General features: G+C 33.6%; 2 protein-coding genes across 2 annotated transcripts; both read left to right on the top strand.

Annotated features, from left to right (window-relative positions):
* The first annotated feature begins 1070 nt into the window (after window positions 1-1070).
* On the top strand, window positions 1071-2546 carry LOC128204244 (uncharacterized). Its single transcript, XM_052905636.1, has 3 exons — window positions 1071-1828; window positions 1983-2103; window positions 2534-2546. The coding sequence occupies exons 1-2, from the start codon at window positions 1316-1318 to the stop codon at window positions 2031-2033; spliced, it is 564 nt and encodes a 187-aa protein (XP_052761596.1). The 5' UTR covers window positions 1071-1315; the 3' UTR covers window positions 2034-2103; window positions 2534-2546.
* LOC128204827 (receptor-type tyrosine-protein phosphatase S-like) lies at window positions 2511-24054 on the top strand. Its single transcript, XM_052906237.1, has 17 exons — window positions 2511-2625; window positions 2990-3144; window positions 3326-3413; window positions 4596-4660; window positions 5281-5317; window positions 5486-5589; window positions 5955-6080; window positions 7281-7438; window positions 9179-9314; window positions 9719-9850; window positions 14080-14176; window positions 14587-14663; window positions 15695-15814; window positions 16126-16254; window positions 16553-16706; window positions 23735-23741; window positions 23868-24054. The coding sequence occupies exons 1-17, from the start codon at window positions 2511-2513 to the stop codon at window positions 24052-24054; spliced, it is 1887 nt and encodes a 628-aa protein (XP_052762197.1).
* The last annotated feature ends 232 nt before the right edge of the window (window positions 24055-24286 follow it).

Raw genomic sequence — 24286 nt, 5'->3', positions numbered from 1 at the left:
ACCCAATACAATATATCGCCTAGAAATAAACATGTCTGATATTGATTGTTTATCGTGTCCTTACTATTGAAATGATATTGCCTTGACAAAATAAAACAAAACACACATTATAAATATATAATTATTTTAAAGCAATGTTTACTAATATTTTTAACGTGGTCAACTTAAGTATATGGATATATTAATCAAAGAAATCAGAGCGCTTCGAGATCACCATTAGAATATATATTTTCATTCACTCATATACGGTATGAGAAACTCGGCTAAGGTTTAAAAAATACGCCAATATGTGTTTTTTTCGGAGATCAGTTTCAATTAGGATTGTTTAAACGTCAAATAATTTCATAGTATCCGGCGTAGTTAGGTAAATAGTTTTGTAAGTATAAACATGCATTATGTATCAACCGATATGCTCATCTAATCTCTTGAAATTTAGAAAAAAGCATGACATCATAAAACAATATCAGCCATGGACATTATGACTTGTTTGATTTTCTCTATGTAGATAGTATGACCGTGGCTATTGATGGGTTTATATACGACGTATATAGTGTAAAGAAATGAACACGTCACTCCATTTTTTCTTTCTGTATATGTTGAATACATGCTTAGCTTTTATCGATAATAACACATGTCGGGCCTAAATGACAAATGAATGAATTTTTAAAAAGTAATTCAGTTTGACTAAATTGTTTGTGTATTTATTTTGAGATATATTTAATGATTTATTATTTTTATTCCAACATTACCGCTTTACTCTCAGTAATTCATGTATTATTTCCTTCTTTTGTATTATTGTGTTGGTACAACCTCAATGCAACGAGTTTCTATTTTGTTAAAAACAAACATTTATTTAACAGTCAATATTCATGTTATTTTCGAAAGAGAGTTCTACTGCATCGAAAAATAATGCAACAGGATTCTCATTGGGTCAAAAGTAATAATCAAAGTTCCTATTAATTGTACTGCATCGAAAACCAAAATGTAATATAAGCAGTAATTGAAATGGACTTACACTGCATATTGGTATTTACAGTTGTCTGTGCACAGGATTGTTCAACGTGCAAGGATCGTGAGGACGGCCATGACAGAAAATGTTCGAATACAGGCAAATGTTATTTCGGATGTATAGACGGTTATTATGGAAACAATTGTTTACACAATTGTACGTATCAAAGTTGCATAAGCTGTTACCAAAACACGGGTCATTACTGTTTAAAATGTAAATCCGGATACTATTTGTACTATACTCATTGTCATCCTTGTAATTCAAAATGCAAATCATGCGATTCTCTACAACGTTGTCTATCGTGTTATGATGGCCACTGGGGAAGTACATGCCAAAACAAATGTTCTAGCGAATGCAAAAACGGACATTGTGATGAAGAAAGTTCTTCATGCCGATGCAGTCCGAACTATAAAGGTGAAACATGTGACCAGTGTGCAAATGGATGGTTTGGACAGACCTGTCAATATGAATGTTCTAGGGATTGTAAAAACGGATATTGTGATAAGGAAAGTGCTGTATGCCGATGCAGTCCGAACTATAAAGGTGAAACCTGTGACCAGTGTTCAAATGGGCGGTTTGGAAAGACCTGTCAATATTGGTGTTCTAGAGCTTGCAAAAACGGACATTGTGATGAGGAAAGTGGTTTTTGCCGATGCAGTCCCAACTTTAAAGGTGAAACCTGTGACCAGTGTTCGAATGGACAATTTGGTGAGAAATGTGAGCACAATTGCTCACTTGGCTGTGAATTTGGTAATTGCACGAGGGACACAGGCTTTTGTCCTTGTAAGTCTGAATGGAGCGGTCAAAGATGCAAAACAAGTATGTATGACTACTTTGGTGACTATTGTAAATATAAGTGTGAACTAAATATTTAGAACCTCACGTGAAAATATTTAGCTTATTTTACTGTTTAGCTTATTATACTATCAAAGATATTGTTTTGTATTTCATTTAACTTATGTTGCCTCTTTAGAAACTGAAACAAACGTGGAACAGCACACTCAGTCAATTGCAGCTCTTTTAGGAGGAGTCTGCGGAGGCGTTGTAATTTTTGTTGGCATTGTGGTTATTGGACATTTTTTGCTTCGAAGAAGGTAATTAACTAAGAGAATAACTATGTTTTAATGCATCCAATGTAAAGATGACAGTTAATATATTAAGTTATTGGCGTTAATATACAATTTTGATGCGCAAGGATCCAATCTCCTTTCGGTATCATTTGAAAGGATACCGCTTACTGATCACTTTCATAAAACTAATAGACCAAAGTGTTCTTTAAATCAACTCCATTTTGAATTCAGACGTTGAATACATATTTCGCACTCTTTTAAGTCTAAAAATGAGTGTTTGTAATACTGTTACATTTATAAACAAATTTCTCAACACGCAAAACGCTAAAATGATATCAGCCATCCAAATTATTCACTGTTGTACATTTGATACCTTAGGTTAAAGATACTACATGCATTATAATCAATGGTGCTTTATAATAGAAAATGAAATGAAATCCGCATGTTTTTTCAGAAGAGCAAATTTCAGCGAAAAGAAGAGCAAGCTAACAGAAAGAGAACCTGAGAACTTTTTCGCGTTGTACGCAACGGTGATCGAAAGTGAAGGTACGCATGCGTTCTGTTTAGCTTGTAACTAGTATTATAGTTCGTGTATGCACATCAATAGTCAAACCGATATGTTACAATTATGCTACTGAATTATGAAGTTCCCAAATTAGCAGTGTTTCAATAGAGTACAAAAATAAGTAAATTAAAACCTCGAGATAAAACACGTACTTCGTTGCACGCTTAGTAAAAGGGCATGTTGAACGGGTCACTGGATGGCAACAATTTTTAAAGGAAAGTCGTATTGATATTGATATATTTGTTTTCGTATACTATCTTAAAATTGGTAAGCTGGTTATCTTAATTGTAAAACCGTAGTCTGTTTAATCACACGACAATTTGCCGAAAATTTACGATGTTTCAGACAGAGATGATATATCTCCACGGGAGATCACAGTTGAGAATGAAGATATTTATTGCAATAACGCAAAGGAAGTAGGCAAATTCAAACTGACAGTGGCCGATTTACCTGAATATGTACAATACATATGTTTAAAGGATCTTGAAGAAGAATTTCAGGTACATGCCATGCATTAATGTACATCATGTTGTATAAAGAATGTCTTTTATCAGAGTGTTATGTGTAACACGTAATATATCGAGTATGCCAATACGTACATTTTGTAAGTACATGTACACAGAAGTCAACGAGCGAAAATGCAGATTGTTTAAATAAATATCGCTAATTTTTCAATTGCAGAGATTACCATATGGTCTCGTTAAACCCTATGAAGTTTCACAAACGAGGCTTAACATGCACAAAAATAGATACAAAGGAATCTATCCATGTGAGAACTCTTTCTTAGTTTCTAAATAAAGGTTATTGTGTGTTTCTTTGATGCGTAAAAATTAAGGATGGCAACGAGTAGTAAAATTAATACTCGAGTACTCGGACGATCGTTCGATCGAGTACTACTCGGTTACTCGATTACTCGGAAAAAATGAATATGTGTTTGAAATAACAAGATTGTGTATATATGTATCGTTAATGACGTATATTGTGCGTTGGTGGTATTTTTGGTCATTTTCACCTTTAAAGTAAACTTTCATTACGTATTTTAACTATTTTAACACAAAATGATATAAAAAGAAAACAAATGTTGTTTCAGGCTTTTAATTTGTCTTATTCGTTTCATTTTATACAAGTATGCACTGCAGAAATGAACAACAATCAGAATTACAATGAACGAAAATTAATAGCATACATAAAACGAAATTCAATACGAAGTTCAGTGTTGTTTACTCTACAATTATTTTTTTTTAAATGATAGTTTTTCGTACTGTGTAATTGTTGTTTACCTCATTAATATTCATAATTCTTGATTTAAAATATCAACCAATTGTGATAATCATTGCAAAAATAGTTAAAATACGCCCATTAGGAATATAATTCTCGTAACGGTCGATACTCTTTCCCCGTTAGCGTCCATTGTTTGGTGGAAGGTCTCTAATTGGTATAAAATAGAATTGTGAAGGTGAAAGTACCGCTATCAAAACTTCGCTAATTGACATCAGTGCTAATTTTAAATAGGGGTCCTTTGTTGACAGTTTCCAACTATCACAACAACTGTCAACTAATTGATTGAGGTCAATTGTGTAAACAGCGGGGATTAGAGGGACCGTAAATTGTCCTCTTGGCAACTAACCAGATCTGATATTTTGTCTGTAAATCGTGTATTTGGTGATTTTTATAAAAAAAATCCGAGTACTTGAGTAGTGATATGGAACTCGAGTACTTGGACGTTCGATCAATTACTCGGGTACTCGTTGCCATCCCTAGTAAAAATGTTGTTATTTTTTGAGTGTCTTCATTGTATGTTTCAGGCCTTTAAGACTGTTATTGTTGTCTTGCATTTCCTTGTTTATTTTCCGTTATGCTTTGACTTCCTATTAGCGTTACTAAGAAGGTTCACAATGACCTTGAATGTCTGCCCTCGTGGTTTCAATTGCATCATGCGTGTCAATTTTAGATGATGATACGCGTGTTGTAGTACGCGGAGGAGACACAGACTATATCAATGCTAGCTATATAGACGTAAGTGCTTACTAGCAAAATGGGTAGTTATTTTTATTACTATATGTACCAGTATAAGTATTATAAGTGTTATTAATAGTATCATTATTTTTATTATTATTACTACAGTTATTATTGTTACTAATATTTTATTGAACAATGTGTTTGCTCTATGATATGATCGCCATATCATATAATTATGAAGCAAAATTTGTGTTTTTATTCAAAACCAGATGTTTGTGTCAAAACTGTGAACATATTATGACATTGTTTTTATCACTGCAAAAAGCGTGATTGCCGCATGGAATGCATAATTTATATAACTATTGTTGTTATTTTTTTAAAGAACATAATGTTTTAATATGTATATGTTTTAGCGATGACCTATACATGCTCAAGTTAAATAAGCATTATATTCTGTTCTGATTTGTTATTTTTTACTAGAAAACGTTAAGGAAGGAAATGCGATTCTAATTGTTAAGAACAATTAGTAATTCAGAAGTCCATTCGTATAAACTCAATGTTTAAAGCCATCTGATTACAAAAGTAATAATTCAAATCTTGGGATTCGTGAATAAAACTTTAAATTATTAAGAACCTGAATGAACGTAGGCATACTTAACATAACTTCTTTCTTCCAGGGTTTCAGGAAACGAAATGCATACATAGCTGCTTTGGGTAAGATGATGTATTTATTGAACGTTTGTTTTACAATAATATTACCTCCTATGAAATACAATTTAAAAGAAATAAGCTTTTATTTCTGTTTAATGAAAAAACATCTTTAAGTTAATAGTTCTTACATAATAAAGTAAACCTATATGGAAAATATTATGCAACTTTAAGGTCCAATGGCTAAGCAGCTGGGTGATTTTGGTCAATTCTGGAGCATGGTCTGGCAGCAGAAAGTGGAGAAAATTGTCATGATGACCAACTTGGTAGAGGGTGAGGTAAGGTGTTTTCAAATGACAAGTGTGTAAACTTCTATGATAAAGAGTGTTGTGGTTTTGTGACGAATGGAAAACAAGTGAAAATAATAAATATATACTTATAACTACAGTGATTTAGAATACAATAACAACAATATAATTTGTACTTTGGTATTCTATTATGAATACAATACAAGATATGCAGAACGAATATAATTTTATATCGGTATTTAAGAATAATGAAAAAAGAGGTTATGATTGTGAACTATTATATAATTTCACTTATGCCTCTCTAGAATGCAGTTGCCATAATTCCGTATAAGTATAATAAAGTGCAACGTTATGTCAATATAGTGAATAATAAGTTAATATTTGTTTCTTTGCAGAAAACCAATTGTGAGCAATATTGGCCTGATAGTGGAGAAAAGAAAGTATACGGCGATATAGAAGTGGTGTGCAGGGTTGAAAAAGTGTACGCAGATTTTATTTGGAGACAGTTTACGTTTTCCCAGGTAAGTTTTAATTTACTTGAACATTTTCAGTGGTTTGGGTGTAAACGAAAACAATTAGGTTGATGGAGTGTGTGTAAGTATGTATACATCTACATCTGATTTATATTAACATTAGCCTATAAGAGATTCTAAGTGACAACACAATCTGCGACTTGGAATACGGTAACGCATTGTTTGATTGGCACGACTGACCCATTTCATGACACCCCATCCTTCACCTATCAATCAGTTATCAGTACTGATAACTCCAAGTTTTCAAATACTCCCCTCAAAGGCAAAGCAGCAGGTAAGGTATACAATTATACCATTTAAGCGTATTTGAAAGGAGGTGGTCTAGGTATAAACACGTAGCCTCCCGCGTGCAAGCGGCTACTATACAAATTAATATTTGAGAAACCTAGGAAGAAAATAGCTTAAATAAAATAGATATAATAAATAGTTTCAGAATTAAAGATGGCATCACTAATTTTCTCCCTTATAATATGAAGCAAAAAACTGAATTTTTCATCAGCTGATTCATTGAAGTACTTGGGGTTCAGATATTAGTTCTTTATTATTTGTTTTGTTATTAAGTTTCCTCAAGTTAAGGCATACTTTGATAAGATTTTCCATTAAGGTTTTTACTTTAGTCAGAATTGTTGGGATAACCCTAAACATTAAATGAGGTCTATGTTTAAAACTTTGGCTACTGAGCTTGTTTCTGTAGTTTTTGATATAAATATTGGAGAAGAACTTTTAAAAATATATGAAAATATATTGATAAATCGTTGTAATCTTTTTCTCTACAATGTTTCTGTTTGTCTTTATATATACGCCGATGAATAAGTTAAATCCTAGTGATGATAGTCTGGTGTTCAAAGAAACACGGTTCTTCCATCGGTCAGCAAAATAAAAAGTTAAGGATTGATTCTAAACGATGAATTATAAATCATAGTGTTGTTTAACCCTTTTCTTTACAAGAAAGACAAACTTGTTTCCTTTTATAGAAAAGAGACATGTAAAACGAATTTCAGTGTTTAGTGTTAATATTCATTAGGATTACGCTGTCGTCTACCTAACACACTTATACTCTTTGTTAGTTCTCAAAATATATTTTTAATCAACCATCTTCCAAATGTTATCCATCGTAGAAAAATAACACGACACCACAAGGTTATCAATATGAACCACTTCTTTACTATATTTTTCATTTCAAAACAGGATGAACAGAATTCCGAAGAAAGAAATCTGCATCACTTTCAGTTCACAGCTTGGTCAAACAAGGACACTCCTGATGACGTCACATCAATTATAGAGTTTAGACAAAAAGTGAACGCCTTGTCGACTACCTTTGACGGATCAGTGATAGTTCATTGCAGGTAGAGTGTCAAGCTGTGGTTTAGATTATTTAATCGTTCATTCCCTAGCTTGAAGAAAATGTGAACATCGTTTCAACGATTGATAAAAGTAATGCATGTTAGAAAATAGTGAGGCAATCCACATGGAAGTTTTGATTGATTTCGCAATGTATTAATTTTGTATATATGCATGTATTTAACAAGACAAATAAATAACATTCAGATAACACTCGCTTGGAAATGTGTTTTTGAATCTGATTTATACGAGGATGAACAAGACAAAAGTTTCGGTGCTTGGTATCAAATACGCCGCAATGATTAGGCTTTTTAACAATTCTGGATCGGGCCTTTTTGGACAGGGCCTTTCTGTTAACTGGATCGTTTCGATCCGATATCTTTCACTCATAAGCAATGTGATCTAATATGTCAATGCATTTATTGGCTAACGCATACCGTGGGCGAAAGTCTCCGGGATGCGTTGTTTGTCTAGAAAAGGCTACTAATTGAGAACGTAATCTCCTTAAATGGTTCCATACGCAACAAATCTATATAACTATAAGATGTTTTTTAAAAAGTTAACGATGCATTATATTTATATTAAGCAGATCTACTACATGACCATGTTTTCTTATCGTATCGGTACGAGTCTTCCTAACGGTATGACTCGTCGCCATTTGCAATTATTGGAATTCATTCCGTTAGCCAATCCTGATTAAGAGAAGTATCCAAGTAACCTTGGTCTGACATCAACACTTTCCGGGGACCCGAACATCCACTACTACCATAACAAATAGCATGTGCAACTGAGATCGATACCGTCTTAAACGTGTGTAGCTAAAATATATCCTTAAATCAGTTGTTTATCGCAGTAACAAGTAAGTGTGCATTCCATGTATTTATAAAACTGGTCTTAGCATATGCTGCATACATGGGTATCAAGTGTGGCACTCTCGTTTCTATGACCATATAAATATATAACCCATTCTTTTACAATCGTGATCGCAGTTTTATAGGAACAGTCCTTCCAGTTATTCTTTATGAATATAATAACCCGACAAGTCCGTGTACGTTTAACACAAATGTTCTCTTCAGTTATTAAAGTAAAGATTAGTACATAGAAAATTTATAATATCATTAATACGAATACAATTTCCTTATTCTGGTATCTCGAACCCCCGTGACGCTCAATTGAGCGGTTCTTTAAATCTTACGCCACGACCCGAAGGTGTCCAAACTTTTTATACCACAGCTCAGCCAAATGAGCACAATTTCCTTATGGTCAGTCGTGACACTACTTCATCATGCAGGGACAATAAATTTGTCCGGTGAAAATAATATGTGACTTCCTTTTGTCTCAATATAGCCAAACAGCAGGAAATATACTAATTTGAAATGTTAAGCAGGAAATATACAATTTCAGCAAATTCACGCAGAAACACTTGTATGTTTACACAAGTTTTATTGTTTAAAGTTAAAAGCAATTATCGTTTCTGGGGATTAAAGTTGCTTTTCCTTACGCTAATCATTTCATATAACAGCATATAATTCTGAGAGTATTGAGTTTATGTTTACGAAAAAAAAATTCTACGGTTTACTGGGACATTATCGTAGAATATGATTAAATATGTAAGTAAACACGTTTGAAATAGCGGTACTTGTATATCGAACTAATGTTCACAAAACTGAGAAGAAAAGAATGCATGCTCTTCTTTTTAATCTGGGCAGATACAATAGACATATATTGGGTTTTGTGTAATTCAGTGCTGGTGTTGGCAGAACCGGAACCTACATAGCTCTGGACATTCTGACTAACGAGGGTGAGGCAGAAGGAGCTATAGATATCCCGGGATGTGTTCTCAACATGAGACAGAACAGGCCCAGCATGATTCAGACTTTGGTGGGATGTTTACTGATATATCTGGTGTAGATTAGTCAATAGTAGCAATGACGCGTGGTTCGTTTATCGATAACCGCAATGTGGCGGCTACCGTTAAAATTGGTTTCACGAATTAAATTTAAAAGTACTTTTTGATTTTGTCAAATCATATCAACTCAAAATATTGCATTAACAGGACAAAATGGAGTTTTGATTATTGCCTTTATCTTTAAGTTAACTTTGTATTATTTTACTCATTACCAATTTATTTCAATTTATACTTACGTCTATCTAACATTATTATGCCAAAAGAAGTTTATTAATATGTTGCAGTAATGCATACCACAACGTTTCCCAGCAGTAAGTTAACATACACTTAAATCACTATTTATTCTTTATCTTATAACTATGATTTTTACTTTCAGAGTCAATACAAGTACCTACACCAGGCATTGGTCCATTCATTGACTGTTGATTGCTCGTTGATAAAAAAAGAACACTTCCATGCATATATGACTATGATGTCGAGCAAACGGGCGATACAGAGGCAGTTTGAGGTAGGATTGTTACTCAAAGTATAAAAGGTTTAAATGATTAAATGTAAATTAAATTAAGTTAATTTAAACACCGTTAATCCGAAGTCATCGGGACCAATATTAAGGATATCGGTATAACGATAATTTGGATTAACAATTTTCGAAAATATTGCGTTCGTGAATTATTCATGGCGTAAAATATTAAGTCGTGCATATTGCCATGTCGACTTCACGTTATAAACATGTTGTTTTTGGTTTGAATGATCGTTCTCATTCTTTCTAATTATGATCGAATACATGCCGACTAATCCTGTATAATACCTTTTACCTTATTGATACAATTTATTGCATATGTTACTAAATATAGTACATTTTTCGACCGAAAACATGTCTTTACGGACTGCATTCCACTACCGTAACGGCTGAAGTGCTAATTATCCATAATCGACACACCTCAAGGTATGCAAAAAAAGCCATAATGAGATTACATCCTGTAAAACGGGCACATGAACAGGTAACCGCAGAGTTTAATCACGCGCCGCACTTGACGTAATTAGCAAATTAGCAACGCAAACATGGCTGGAGAAAGGATGCTTGCAATGTAAGCCAATATTTCGCGAGTAATTAAAATAATTAATAATATCACAGTAAACGAATTTTTACCTTACAGTATGCTTATACCGGACACATCATCCTTCGTACCATCATTTTAGTTTAAACAACATTTAAATACAAAATTTTACAGACAATAGGTACAACACGTGAATATGATGATTAATGGATTGGAAAACAAGTTAAATAACTAGTATTCCATTCCATGAAAATGAAATTTACAATATTATTCACAACATGTAACAGGTTGGAAACATGACATTGAGGTTGACTTACATGCATAAAAGTTTACACATATGATTTTAATCAAAGGAAAATTATAATCTTTAAAAGGAAAAAAGGAATGTCCTAGGAAATGGTATTTGTATATAGGAAATGATATGAAGACAAACATAGATAAATGACACACGGTAATTCAAACAGAGTTGAATTGATTGAGTGCCTGTACCACCTCTCTCGTTCAGCTTCCTTTTATTCTATCGTTATCGTTTCCTCCTTCTAACTAAACGATTCCAGACTAAAACAACTTGTTTCCTACCATAGTTTACACAATACGACTATAAGACTATATTTATTCGAGTCACCGCAACTTGCGCACTAGCCTAAGCAGCGTAAATGACCTACAGAAGCGAGACATAGTATAAGCCTTTAGGCTTTCTTCTCAATGCTGTTTACACTATTGTTTTGTGCATTATTAACATATTCGTTGTTTATATGCATTACATATTTGGTCTTTGTTAACGTTGATTATGCTCAAATTTGTTAAACTAAACTAATTGTTAATATCATATCGAAATAAATATAATTGTTTAAACCAAACAGAGTTGAAGTATTCAGACATTAAGGTAATTTATTTTAAGACAGGTAACGCATCATACGTAGTTACATTAAGCAAAAACAATAAATTAAAATCAGAAAAACGTAAATTAAATAGTGATAAAAAATAAATCCTTAAACTAATATCGTCTGGTATGCCGAGTATCAATGCCCACAAGTATGTTCCAGTTGCGAATCGTTTGGAAGCGATATATACTCCTGCACTTTCAGAAAAACAAGTTCATTGTGCGATTTTCGGAGGTGCTCGTCGCCATAAAGAATATTATTGAGAGTGACCGGACAATGAGAGATTGTTGAGTATTCGGTGTCAAATGTCGCTGTACCGAGGACAGGATAAAAGAAAAATATGCATTGTTTCATTTACACCGCATGACCATAGTGAAGAGTTGACAATCGATTTCCTGAAAATGTCATAGTTGAGTGAGCTGCAGTCAAGGCGCAGGCAAGCATGGTAAATTTGACCTTGTCTAGAACCTACATTGTATATGGGCGACGATTTAGATTTGTTGCTTTTCAGTTAATGTTTGAATGATGCTACTCATTTTGAACGGAGTCAGTTTGTTTTTCAAGTGAGTAGAGCAGTTATCCCAGACAACGTCGGCATGACGTCGGACGTATGAAGGAAAAAATACATTTTCTCGAGACTGGATCGACTAAGCAAAGACAAATTCTCTTCCATGCTTTCTGCAACATGAGAGTGATATTTTGGTTCCATTTTCCGTCGTCTGATAGGGTGGCATCTAGATGTTTATGAGTAGATACTTGAGCAATAGGAACATGGTTTATGTGGAGAGGTGGATGTTGATGTTTGTTATGTTTAAGTGAGAAAAGCATGGACACGGTTTTTGATGGGTTGCAGGATACTAGCCAAAACTGAGACCACTGATGGATATTTTCTAGGTTATTATTGAGAATGGAAGCGGCAGTTGCAGGATTTTCAACAATGATATATAGGCTTGTATCATTCGCAAACAAACTGACGTGACAGTTGACTTGTTGAATTACGTCATTTATATTGATGAAGAACAGAAGAGGTCCGAGAATGTATCCTTTAGGGACGCTTGCATTTATAGAGGACCAAACAGAGGAAAAATTTGCACAAACGTCAAGTTACATGCGGCCCGCCAGATAGAAAGTGAACCAGTCGAACAAGATACCAGGACTACCATTGGCGGATAGTTTCGACAAGAGACCACAGTTCCAGACGCCGTCAAATGCCTTAGAGATGTCACAGAACACTGCACGAACCCCAAGACTTTCGTCCAGGGCTTTGAATATGTTCTTGTAGAAATAGGTTATTTGATTAACGATTGAGTCACCTTTGACAAAGCTAGACTGATAAGATGTAATGAGGTTGTTTGAGAAGAGCCAGTTAACCAGAAAAGGCAGCTGTACACGTATTTATACACGCAGCATTCCATGAGCTTACCAAGACAGCTTAGGAGAGAGATCCGCCTACAGTTAGAAGGCTTAGAGGGGTCGTCTTTCTTAAAAATAGCGCTGTTTGCAAGTTTCCAAGCTGATGAGGATACAGAAAGACTTAGTAAGAGATTAAAAAGGTCTGACAGGGGTTTTGAAAGTTCTTCCACACCCTCCTTAAGAAGTCAGGGTTGGAAAAGGTCTGGTCCACAGGATTGATGAGCATTATTTTCACTTCCATTTTCAGTATAAGTAAACGATGTCTGCTGTAATCCACAATCAATTGATACATAAACCAAGCAGTAGGTTTTGCATCACATGATCGAAAACACACCTATATTACTCCAAGTTTTACATTGATGGTTATCAAGAATATGTCATCGACATAATTTAGTAATCCATTCTTTCTTTTTTAAAACCGCTAAACAATACAATTTAAAATATTATTCGTTAAACACAAACACATGTTGAAATTTTGAATTTGCTTTAAATGACCTTACCTTAAAGCTGCACTCTCACAGATTTAGCGTTTTGACAACATTTTATTGTTTCTCTTTGAACGAGCCAAGTTATGCGAAAATGCATGGAAACCAGTAAATAAGACTGCTGACAAAATATAAGATCGAAGTTTTTCATAGTTAAGTTCAACAATGATGTTTTATATCACTGGTGTGCAGATATTTACACTAAAATTGACTCATTCCAAGACAAAAAATGGTAAATCTGTGAGAGTGCAGCTTTAAGAAATATCTTAAATTTATCCAGTATTTATCATTCCACACCACACAACATTGTAAACTATGACCTAGAAACAATGACTGATGACGTCCCAAATACAATAGCTGCGTCATAATTCAATCAGTGCGACAATTTTCCAATGTCCGCATTTCGGACCAGGTGTGCCATTATGGACAGACAACACACCGGCGCCGTTTATTAACCTCTAAGAAATGCATGTCAAACAAAATTACAGCACTTGAATGCTTTCATTACATGTTTGAATATCAATTAAAATACACTTAGTTAACTCAGTTTCGTTTGGCTCTTCTCCGCATTCATCGGCAGCGGTCGAGTGATTAATTTGGCGATCGAATATGATTAGATAAACATTTCAAATCATATTCACTGTGTAAACCACCCATTTTTTACACTCTACACTAATCCCAAATGAATCGATCATTATCTGACATCTATGTTTGTTATATACGCGTGCTCAAAGTCATTACTGAACAGGAGCTAACTGTGCGAAACAACGATAAATTCGGATAAACGGTGTTCGGATTAACGGTGTTTAAATGTACTATGTAATTTCTTAATATCAAGTGTGTGTGATTTACATAAATAATATTCATATGTAATGTCGCATTCTGATTATACGTTAGAAAATGCAGTTGAATCAGAAGCAAAAGTCTGATGGGGAGGTTACGGAAAAGAATTGGCTTCTGACAAATAATAACAGAAACCACGCAGCTATACCAGGTATCACGATTATTTTAATTTCAAAAGAACAGTATTTGTTTAACTGGCTTAGCTACCTCTGTTTCTTATATACAAAAAGCTACTATGTAGACGAATGAACATGATAAAAACCTTTTTAAAATACGGTTATCGTTAGTCCAGCCACATACATTTAAATGTGCTCATGGAATATTACGTGTGTTATCTTGTTCAAAGGGCCGGTGTACCCGTCCTAATGATCGTTGGTGACATATTTCATTTGATTTTAATGTGCCACCTTCTGCCGTTGTTGAGGTTTCTGTTGTTACCCATTGATCATGCGCCCTCTTCCGTCCGCGCGAAATTCCAGTCCCTGAAGCAAATTGCTTTTGTTGATGATACGTTATCTCTATGTTTGCATGATTTATATTGTTTGTGTTGTTTATTGTTAGGTGATTCCAACAGACCGCGTCTTTATCTGTTTTTGAAACCAGGCGAATATGATTACATTAATGCGATATATATCGACGTAAGTAAAATTATGTTCTAAAATAACTTGATAGATTCCTTTCAAATTTCTAAATGAGATTCGTCAATCGCTTACTATGCCTCAATCTTAGCAACGGGCGTGCTGCAAAGATACCAAGGAATGTGATACATTGAATTGTAAATGTTACTAATAAAATCAGATAAACTTTGCAAAAGCTAACCTAACTTCACAATTGCAAACAAACTTTCATGAAATCAAACAAATTTTGCAAACAAAACAACAAATAAAGACGTAAAATTTAAAATATATGTTATAACTACTTAGAAATATCGCTTCGATAAACTGATCGTACGCTTCTTGTGCTGTTTAGATAGGCCCCATACATTTAATAAAGATATCGTACGATCGCTTTTTGGATATATCTGGGTTATGATAATATCTATGTTGCTTATAAATAGTATGTTGTCAATCGTAAAATAGTTTGCTTTCTTATGGAAGTATAGTATTCAACTGACATGGTAACACTGACAAACGTTGTTTTTAAAGTATCTTAGTTGAAAAGATAGCTCTATACGTATTTAGATTGAAATAAAATACACAATATTCGTTTGTCTGTAGAAGATCAGTTGACTTATTTTAATCATATTTTACTGAGAAAAAGAATCAATATAGATAAATAATTTATCACATTTCAGGATCAGAACAGTAGAACTAAACTAATATGATTCATTCCCCTGTTGTGATAAATTACAGTTGACATTTAAGACAGTTATTACCAATGAAGTTATTATCAGACAAGCTTTATTAAATTATGCTTTAAACACACATGATTAGATGTGAGACTTGATGAGATTTGTTAGCTTGCTGAAACATATTTTCCTTTACATTCGTTATTAATTAACTGATCAATTTCAAAATGATACTATTATGAAAACTGCAGGGACATTGTCAAAAGTGAAAATAAATGTAAAATAGTACTCTGTATAAAACCCTTCTATATGTCAAACGAGTTTGACGAAACGGCGAATATTAAATCACATGCATTTGTGTCACTTTCAATGTCTTTTCAGAGTTTCAAAACAAAAAACCGCTTCTTGGTTGCACAAACACCTCTGCCTGACACCGTTTCCGATTTCATTGCACTTGCTGTTCAGGGGAACTGTTCCTGTATTGTTAGTATGGAGGCACAGGTAAATTGTTGAATGAATGTATGTTTTTACTTTGACCACGTATATAGGATATATAGCTAGTGTTTTAAGTTCTACCGTTTCTTCCCTAATAAAAAGCGCTGCAAATTGTATATTATGCTGTAATTGTCATAATTTACCTGTGTTTATGTATTAAGCACTAATTTTTATTGTAATATTTGTTTTTATATATTTTATAAACAAACAAATTTCTTATCGAGTATCCAGTTATATATATATATATATATTACTCGATATCTTAATCAGATTTGAATAAAAATATGGTTTTGTGTTCCTTATATTGTTATATCCAGGGGATTGGCTTATACGTTCCTGGTGACAATCTATCAATGAAGAAAAGTGTGATTTCCATATTTTCCACCAGAGAACAAAGTACACAACACTTTGTAAAAAGAAAGCTACATTTTAAACACGACGGAAAGGTACGATATAAGGCTGCATGATTTTCCCCAAAATCGCAAACTGCCATCTGTATTTTGTTCGAAAAATGATATGTTATTTTAATAGTTTCCTATTGCTTAAATGCAAACAAATATGAGATTTTCAGTCTTAAATAAATGAAAATAGCATCAGTAACAACAACAAAAACACCACTACCACGACCAACAGCAACAATAATTCTACACATAGCACCACCTTAAACAATAACAACCGGTTATGCGTAAGCGATATTATATCGCAAGCATTATCTCTAAACAATATTTTTTCGTTGGATTTCAGAACAAGTCGGAGTTGAGAATACCACACTATGAATATTTGGACTGGGATAGAAATCACAATACTCCGAAGTCGGCAGAAAACTTTGTTGCCTTCATCAAAGAGGTTGAAGACGCATCCAAATCATCTCACATGCACGGACCGATACTGGTGCATTGTATGTACGTACTCTCTTTGTTTTAGCTCGAAGTCGCCTTCAGATGTTGTCTTAGTGTTAAAAAAGAGCGTTTGAAATCACAATAGACCGAGTATCTCCGATATGATGAAGATTTAATGTAGGAAGATATAAAGAAAAAAAATAAGATAGTAGACATTAATTTACACGATCTATTTCCATTGTGATAGGAACGGTGCTGGAAAGAGTGGCCTTTTATGTGTTGTCTCAACATTACTTGAAGCACTAAGTGAAGATGATGAAGTCAGTGTGGTCAATGCGTTGATGACAGTCAGAGCTAGACGACCGCTTTCAATTTCAAGTGTGGTAAATACAAAACTTCTTTTTCAAACAAATCATGTTATATCGCATTTGTGTGCTATTATATTTATATCCCAATGGTACACTGGATAACACAATGGCAAACCAGTAGTAATATGTTAACAATGTTTATGTAGAGAGGTGCATGGTTCAAGGCCTAACATAGACTGAACGAGAAACACATTGAAAAACTGCATGTTAAATACGACTGTTCATGAATGATATTTACATTTAACGACGAGAAAATACTTTAAGAGATTGTATCATTTTGCTGTTTGAGTCCATCGTATGTCTATTTGTAAAACTACTTAGTATTTGTACTTATGTTTTGAACTTCGACATTTGTGTTAGTGTTAATGCCAAGTGGACCACCAGATTGCATAAGAAAATAATTAAAGCTGTTGTTGTATCGTCCGTGCTATTTATGACGTTGTTTATGGTATCGAATGGCTTTTTTGAATTGGGCTTGCCTTTTTTGAAATTTTAACAATCGCCTATGCATGATCAATATTATTATTGTATTTGATAAACGTTTTATTTTTCAGGAACAGTTTTACTTCTGCCACGAGTGTGTTCTCTATTCCGTGAACAGATAATGCTGTGTATTACAACATACGTGGGGATAAAGAGGAAATGAACACCGCAGACCAATTTGGAACACATAAATATATACAATATATATAAAGATATGACAGCTACTTATCCACAATTCGCATACATGGTGACACTTGCAAACGTAACATGATTGCATTTCTGCATAACAGTAATCACGTACATAAACTTTATTATTTCATCTGTCAATGTAAATATTATGTTGTAAATATCATTGTAAATATTTGAAAACTTACTACTGTGACTATTTGTACCATACTGCAAAGTGTTAGATTTCATCAGAACGATACCCCATGGGGAAGGCTTAATATGCAAGCTTACCGTGCGATAGGTAGCATTTGATAACACACAGCGATATTTCAATATATTTCCGCCACTACCTGAACGGTCAGCTTGCAGATATAATATGAAAAACATACTACACCGAACTCCCATGATTGAATCTATTCATAACTAGAACTTTGTGATGGCTTTTGGGGCGTTTTGCCTAATTTTACTCGTGAATTTGATGTGGCGGATGCATTAAGTATTGCTCTTATGTTTTATAATCGCATTATAATTATAATTATCATGATATTTACTATGTATGTATTGCAGTGTGCAGGATGTTTTTTTAGAAGGCACTTTGAATAAACAATAAATAAGAAACGTGTAATGAAACGTCATAGCGAATAGACATTTTTTTTTTTTTTTTAAATTGTTGTATTCAAACGAGCCTTTAAGTATGTTCTAAATTTTTTGGCGTTGATAAATGTTTCAAAGACAAGATGTATCGTACGTCTGCACGTAACAGAACATTTTATTGAATGTTTAAGCCTTTGCATTACTTCAAATAATCCGTATAAAACTATACAGTTAATTAATAAATATTTGCATTCTTATTGATCAAAAGGCAGAATATGGAATGGTCAACTTGTCCAATGAAACAAAAATATCACGCCTCACTTAGACTTATATATCATTCATTTTCAAGTGCATTGGTGAATCTGAAAATAGCATTTTTATCTGTTTACTTTATTTACGTGTGTTATATTGCATTATATGATAGCATTGTATGTATTGAATTGTTTTAATAATGTTCCATATTATACTTATTCAAAATATATGTTGTATATATAAATACCGAATAAATTATTTTCTTCTCTGTGACCGGTTGGATCTAGTTCATTTGTCTCTGTGGTTAAAACACAAAACTAATCTGAATATCAAAAATAAGCTGTAGGCAAATTATGACAAACATAACAAACGAGATCAGAATAAGTGAATTATGCTTTTGAAATAAGACAGTGTCTTATTCTAAATCAATTATGCCATTAATACAATGATATTTACATAATATTTGGTTATATGATTGAATTACTATTAGTAGTGTTCCTTGTTATTGTCTATTGTTAAACATTTACTGTCATATCGGACAATACAAGTAAACTGGGCGTCACTGCGCGGAAATCAGTTATACCACATGTTAATCATGACACGGTACAAAACCGCGGACCTCATGATTGAAAACACACACCTGTGCTAAAAGAGTCGTGAAAAATCTCAATGACTCTGTTTGTGGGTTCCGTAACTTCTACTTATTTCTACCCCGATTTGGATGTCGGGTTTTGCTATTTAGCTATTCAAATGTAGGGGTTTCTCAGTAGTATTTTAAAACATTTAGGCATTAAGCATTTAATTTTAGTGTCGTCTGTTAATGATAATACGTTAGTAATCAGTGACGACCGAATGCAGCAGCGTCAGGATAACAGGCAATATTTAAGAAGTATTACTCGGCACTGAGGGTCATATGACATTATAAAGACCTGCCAGTCAGCCAACGACCGAGGCGCTAGCCGAGGTCCATTCACCTTCGGGGGCTGACTGACCGGTCCTTATAATGCCATATGGACCGTTGTGGTGTGTTATATTTCTTATATTATACCGAACATTTTTCATTTCCATTCAATATTTTTAAAGCGATTTCAATGTGTTTTATTGAATAAAGCTAACGAAGTTACTTGATATAAATTTTCGCCGTTGTGAAAATAGCAAGCCCCACTTACCCGTTGTATGACGTCAGCGGTCCATATAACATTTTTGGCGAGGTCCGGACCGGCCAAAACTATAATATGGACCGCTGATCATTAAACTGGATTTTCATAAAAATACAGTGATATACGGACCTATCGAGTTTATATATACAAAGAAGAGACACATTAATGTGATGTATAATATTATTTATTATTTCATCAATGCTTACGTGAAAAGCTACAGAAACAAGCTCTGTCAGTAGTAAAACCATAAACCCCGTTTAATGGCACAGGGTAAACGAAAACGACATAGAACACAAAAACAAAAGATCACAAACAAGAAACATGGAAGGAGAGCACAAAACTCCACAAACAGCACAGTGCATAAATACTTTTTAAAAATCTAGGTACTATGTTTATCAAGTGACGACATCAGTAAAGACGACCACAAACGACTCCCTTAATTTCACCCTTCAACATTAAAACAACAATGGACTTTTATCTTGGGCAGACAATAATTTATCAATTGACTATCAAATCTTCTTGAATCTAAGTGACAGTGTTTTTAGTATGATTTGCATGTTCATTTCAATTATCAGAAGCTTCTAGAAAGACCAGTGTTGTATCATTTTCAAATACATATGTATATAGCTTCTTAATTTAGTATGTGGAATTGCAGTCCTCGAGAAACATAAGGTGCGCTAATATAAGTCTGAAATAATGCAAACTGTTGTTGTCTTTGCGTTATCAATTCTACTAGCAGAAAAACAAGTTCATAGACAATTTTAATATGTCGCTCCCCACCATATTTCGCTAGTAGCGATATTAGCGTTATTTCTTTTTACTAAGAAATGGAGTTGCCTTACCTCATGTTCGGCGATAGCAAACAGTCAACATTCTTAATTTGCAAAACAACTTTCCTACATTAACATTAAAATTAGAAGTATTTGTGGTTTGGCAATTTTGGCACACTCGATAGGTGATATATTCAGTGTAAGTAAATTCAAGTAAGGATCCTACAACCACTTCGTTTATCAATTGAATGAAATGGCCATCAAGGATTAAAACCGCTGGTAACAACCTTAAAGCACACATCATGTTTCATATTTTGAGACATTTGTAGAACATTAGAGCAAAATTAAATCGGGTCTCGTTACCATGTATCTGTTCATGCAAAATCTTAATTTCAAAATATTTTATTTACTCTAATTATTCAGATGATAGCATCATGAACGGTGTATCAAACAATTTAAAATAATACGAATATTCATTCACATTTCAGTGTTTGTACCAGTGTATGGAAGTTCCCTAACTTAAACTTCTCGCTTTCGTCGTATTAACTGTGCTTTGAAGTAAATATGTTAGGCTGCAAACTTTCTTTAAATTGCTTGCGATGGTAAACGATTTTTATGAAGCCACTATTAATACAATACCTCAACCAAATCATGGACAGAAATTATGACAACATCCAGTATAAGTTAGCAAATCCGGTTTATTTGCAAATTTATTATTATCAAAGATATCAACTTCAAAAGCGACACATAGAAAGTTTGCACATTAAATAAGAACTATTTTATGTATAATTTACAAAAAAAAGAAGTATGAAAATTTAAATTCCAAAACTTCTCCTGTTGGCCATCAATTTGATTTTAGGTCCCCCGCGGGGTTTTGGCAAACTCCAAATGGAGAATTTTCCATATGAGCCGAAACTGGGGAAAAGTCAGCAATTAGAAAACAATCAAATGTTACAATTTGGAACAGAATATTTCATTTATATTTATGTTTTAGTGCTAGAGTATTAAACATAATGATGATAAAATTAAAAAAAAAAATATGATTTTGTAAAAACGGCTGTCCAAAATTCAACAGTCAACTTATATTGATAAAATCCATCAATTGGAGATTACAGAAGTCGGGGAACACAAAAGTCAGAGAAAACAGCAGATTTCCACAGTATAACAGCTGCTGGGGGGAATAAAGTTGGAATGTATAAATGTCTTCATATTATTCCTGATTAATTTCATATTGTAGATTACTCAAGAAAATAACAATTCAAATTGTTACCTGAGGTCGCGTATTCCATCGGCGTTTTCACTTGTAATAATGTGTGCGATCTTAAAATGTGATATTATATACAACTGCGTCAGATTTGCGAACTGTTTAGCCTGTTCTGAAGCTTTATAATCTTAGATGCACGAAAATATTACATACTTTTAATAATAATAAGTTAATAACCTCCACTTTCTAGTGTGCTCACTTCATGTGTTTCTGTTAATCGAATAGGTTAGAGAGCATCATCTTATTGTCACTAGGTACATTAAATTAGGTTGGCTTCGTGACAAACTTTATTTGTTCACTCCCAATTAATTAAAAAAGTGTTTTCTTTCGATGTGTATCTTTAAACCTATGCAAATGTGGCTACCTTTTATAACTTCATTTTCATTACTCACGGTATATTATTTTTCTTTCCATATTCTGCCCCATGAAATGGGTACATATATGTGTATGCTATCACGAACATATATAGTTTATAGACTTATAAGTCAGTTATTAATGAATGTTCCATACAAATGTGTATTAACTCAATACTTCGTAAACACACCCATTTCAAAAGATTCGTTGAACAAGAGCCATTTTCTTGGTTCACATATTGTCAGGGTTTAGGAGTCTTAACTAAAAGCAGTGACGATCTTCGTGTACACTCTTAAATTGCACTCAGTTACATTGAACACCTGCCGTTCTAACTGAATGATAATTTTACATTGGTAAATAAGTAGTATATATGTATATAGTGTATGTAATGTGTTTGTTTTGTAAAAAAAAATAAACGGGGATGAAAAAAGGAGAAGAAAAAAAGAAATACTTAGAGAATAAGTTTGAAATACGTAAATGTCAATATTAATATAACAATCAATAATCTCCTTTGAAGTATGGATATTTATATGCACTGATAAGCCGTACACTGTCAATTCTAATATGCTTTGTTTTTATATGAAGTAAAGGTTTTTAATCTTTTATGAGGATGACGTCTCTGTCAAAACGATTAGTTACTCAAGAGGTTGTCACCAAAAAGATATATGTGGGAGGCTTCGACACTAATGTTAACCTAAGGAAGGCCTTGTCACTGTTTTTATTTTTTTATTCACAAGCTTTTTAACCAACATATATTTTTAACAGAAAATGGATACACCACAAATATTACGTAAAATGATTCTCTTTGAGGTCTTAACCATACGGTTGTCAATCCGCGACTGTCGATGATAAAACTCTTATATCTACTGATTTACTATATTGTTTCAACGTTAGTTTTAGCACATGCATCAGTGAACGTTTCATTACGCACATGCGTTCTTCCCAAGTTACGCTTGCGTTTTTCCCACGTTAATATTTAGAACACGTATAAAAACAAACGCTTGCAATGTTTCAGCTTTATTGATGACCACACATATGAAAAACGCATTAATGTAATTCCCACGTTTTTTATATGATTATGAACACCGATGAAATATACGCTTGCCTTTTTCAACGATTTTAATTTTTTTTATAATAAAAAATGTTTCAGCATGAGATGGCAAAATATTTTACCTCATGAAAAACGAAAGTAAATATGTTACTCCTTTATTTCATTGGAAGTATTTCTTAAATATATTGATGGGTAAAAAGTATGTATGAAATCGGTGCCAAACATATGCATTTTGAAAAAAAGGCTATAACATTTGCATTTTTTTTAAGGGCATACAACATATACTTTATACAAAACTGATAATTAGTGCCAATATAATTTAAGTTCCAGCTCTAAATATATGGTGACAATTAAAGAAGTCCAACATCAACAAAAAATATTTATATATGAAACAACGTTTCGGCCATTTGGCCTTCATCAGATTGTATGTATATAATGGACATCAAATGACGTCAACGTTGATAATTTCAAAATATAGCATACATTTTTTTTTTTTTTTTTTTTGGAAGTTCTAAAAATAAGAATAATAATTCGCAGTTTGTGATGCCGGTGCCAGTGTAAAGTGAAAGCATACCTGTCCAACTTGATGCATTGTACTATTTGCTATTTGTTTTATTTTGCAGCACTAAGGTATGACAGAAAAAGGCACACACCATGAACTCTTGTAAAGGTTTAATCGAAATAGTATTTATAACCAAAGTTCATCCGATTATTACTTGCGTGGGTTGATTGTGTTGTGTACAATTGTTGTTACAGAAGTCCTGTCTACAGCAGAAATGACAGCTATTGCCACCAAACACTTGGCCACCAGCAGTATTTCCGCACTGAAAGAGGGAGCGTTAATTTTAAACTGAGTACAGCAGGAATGACAAGTATTGACTCAAAATACTTGGATACCAACAGTAGTGCCGCAATGGAAGAGGGAGCGTTAATGGTGAACTGACTAAAGAAGGACTGACTGAACCGGCTCAGGAGTAGGCTCCAAACATTTGGACAGCACCAGCAGTGTCGCACTGGAAGAGAGATCATTAAATCTATACTAACTACAGAAGGACTGACCGATGTCAGCTCAGCAATTGACTCCAAACACTAGGACACCACCGGTATTGTCACACTGAAAACGGGAGCGTGAATGGTAAACTGACTATAGAAAGACTGACCAATCCGGCTCAGCT

This window comes from Mya arenaria, chromosome 10 (assembly GCF_026914265.1).
Source record: "Mya arenaria isolate MELC-2E11 chromosome 10, ASM2691426v1".
Lineage (NCBI taxonomy): Eukaryota > Metazoa > Mollusca > Bivalvia > Myida > Myidae > Mya > Mya arenaria.
The sequence above is the reverse complement of the archived record's forward strand: the minus strand, read 5'-3'. Positions and strand labels throughout refer to the sequence as shown.

Excerpts from the sequence above, each read along its gene's own strand:
- LOC128204244 (XM_052905636.1), top strand. The coding sequence starts at position 1,316 with ATGATGGCCACTGGGGAAGTACATGCCAAAACAAATGTTCTAGCGAAT. Across the intron at positions 1,829-1,982 it reads CGGTCAAAGATGCAAAACAA|AAACTGAAACAAACGTGGAA; the intron begins GTATGTATGACT and ends TTGCCTCTTTAG.
- LOC128204827 (XM_052906237.1), top strand. The coding sequence starts at position 2,511 with ATGAAATCCGCATGTTTTTTCAGAAGAGCAAATTTCAGCGAAAAGAAG. Across the intron at positions 4,661-5,280 it reads TCAATGCTAGCTATATAGAC|GGTTTCAGGAAACGAAATGC; the intron begins GTAAGTGCTTAC and ends TCTTTCTTCCAG. Across the intron at positions 15,815-16,125 it reads TTGTTAGTATGGAGGCACAG|GGGATTGGCTTATACGTTCC; the intron begins GTAAATTGTTGA and ends TGTTATATCCAG.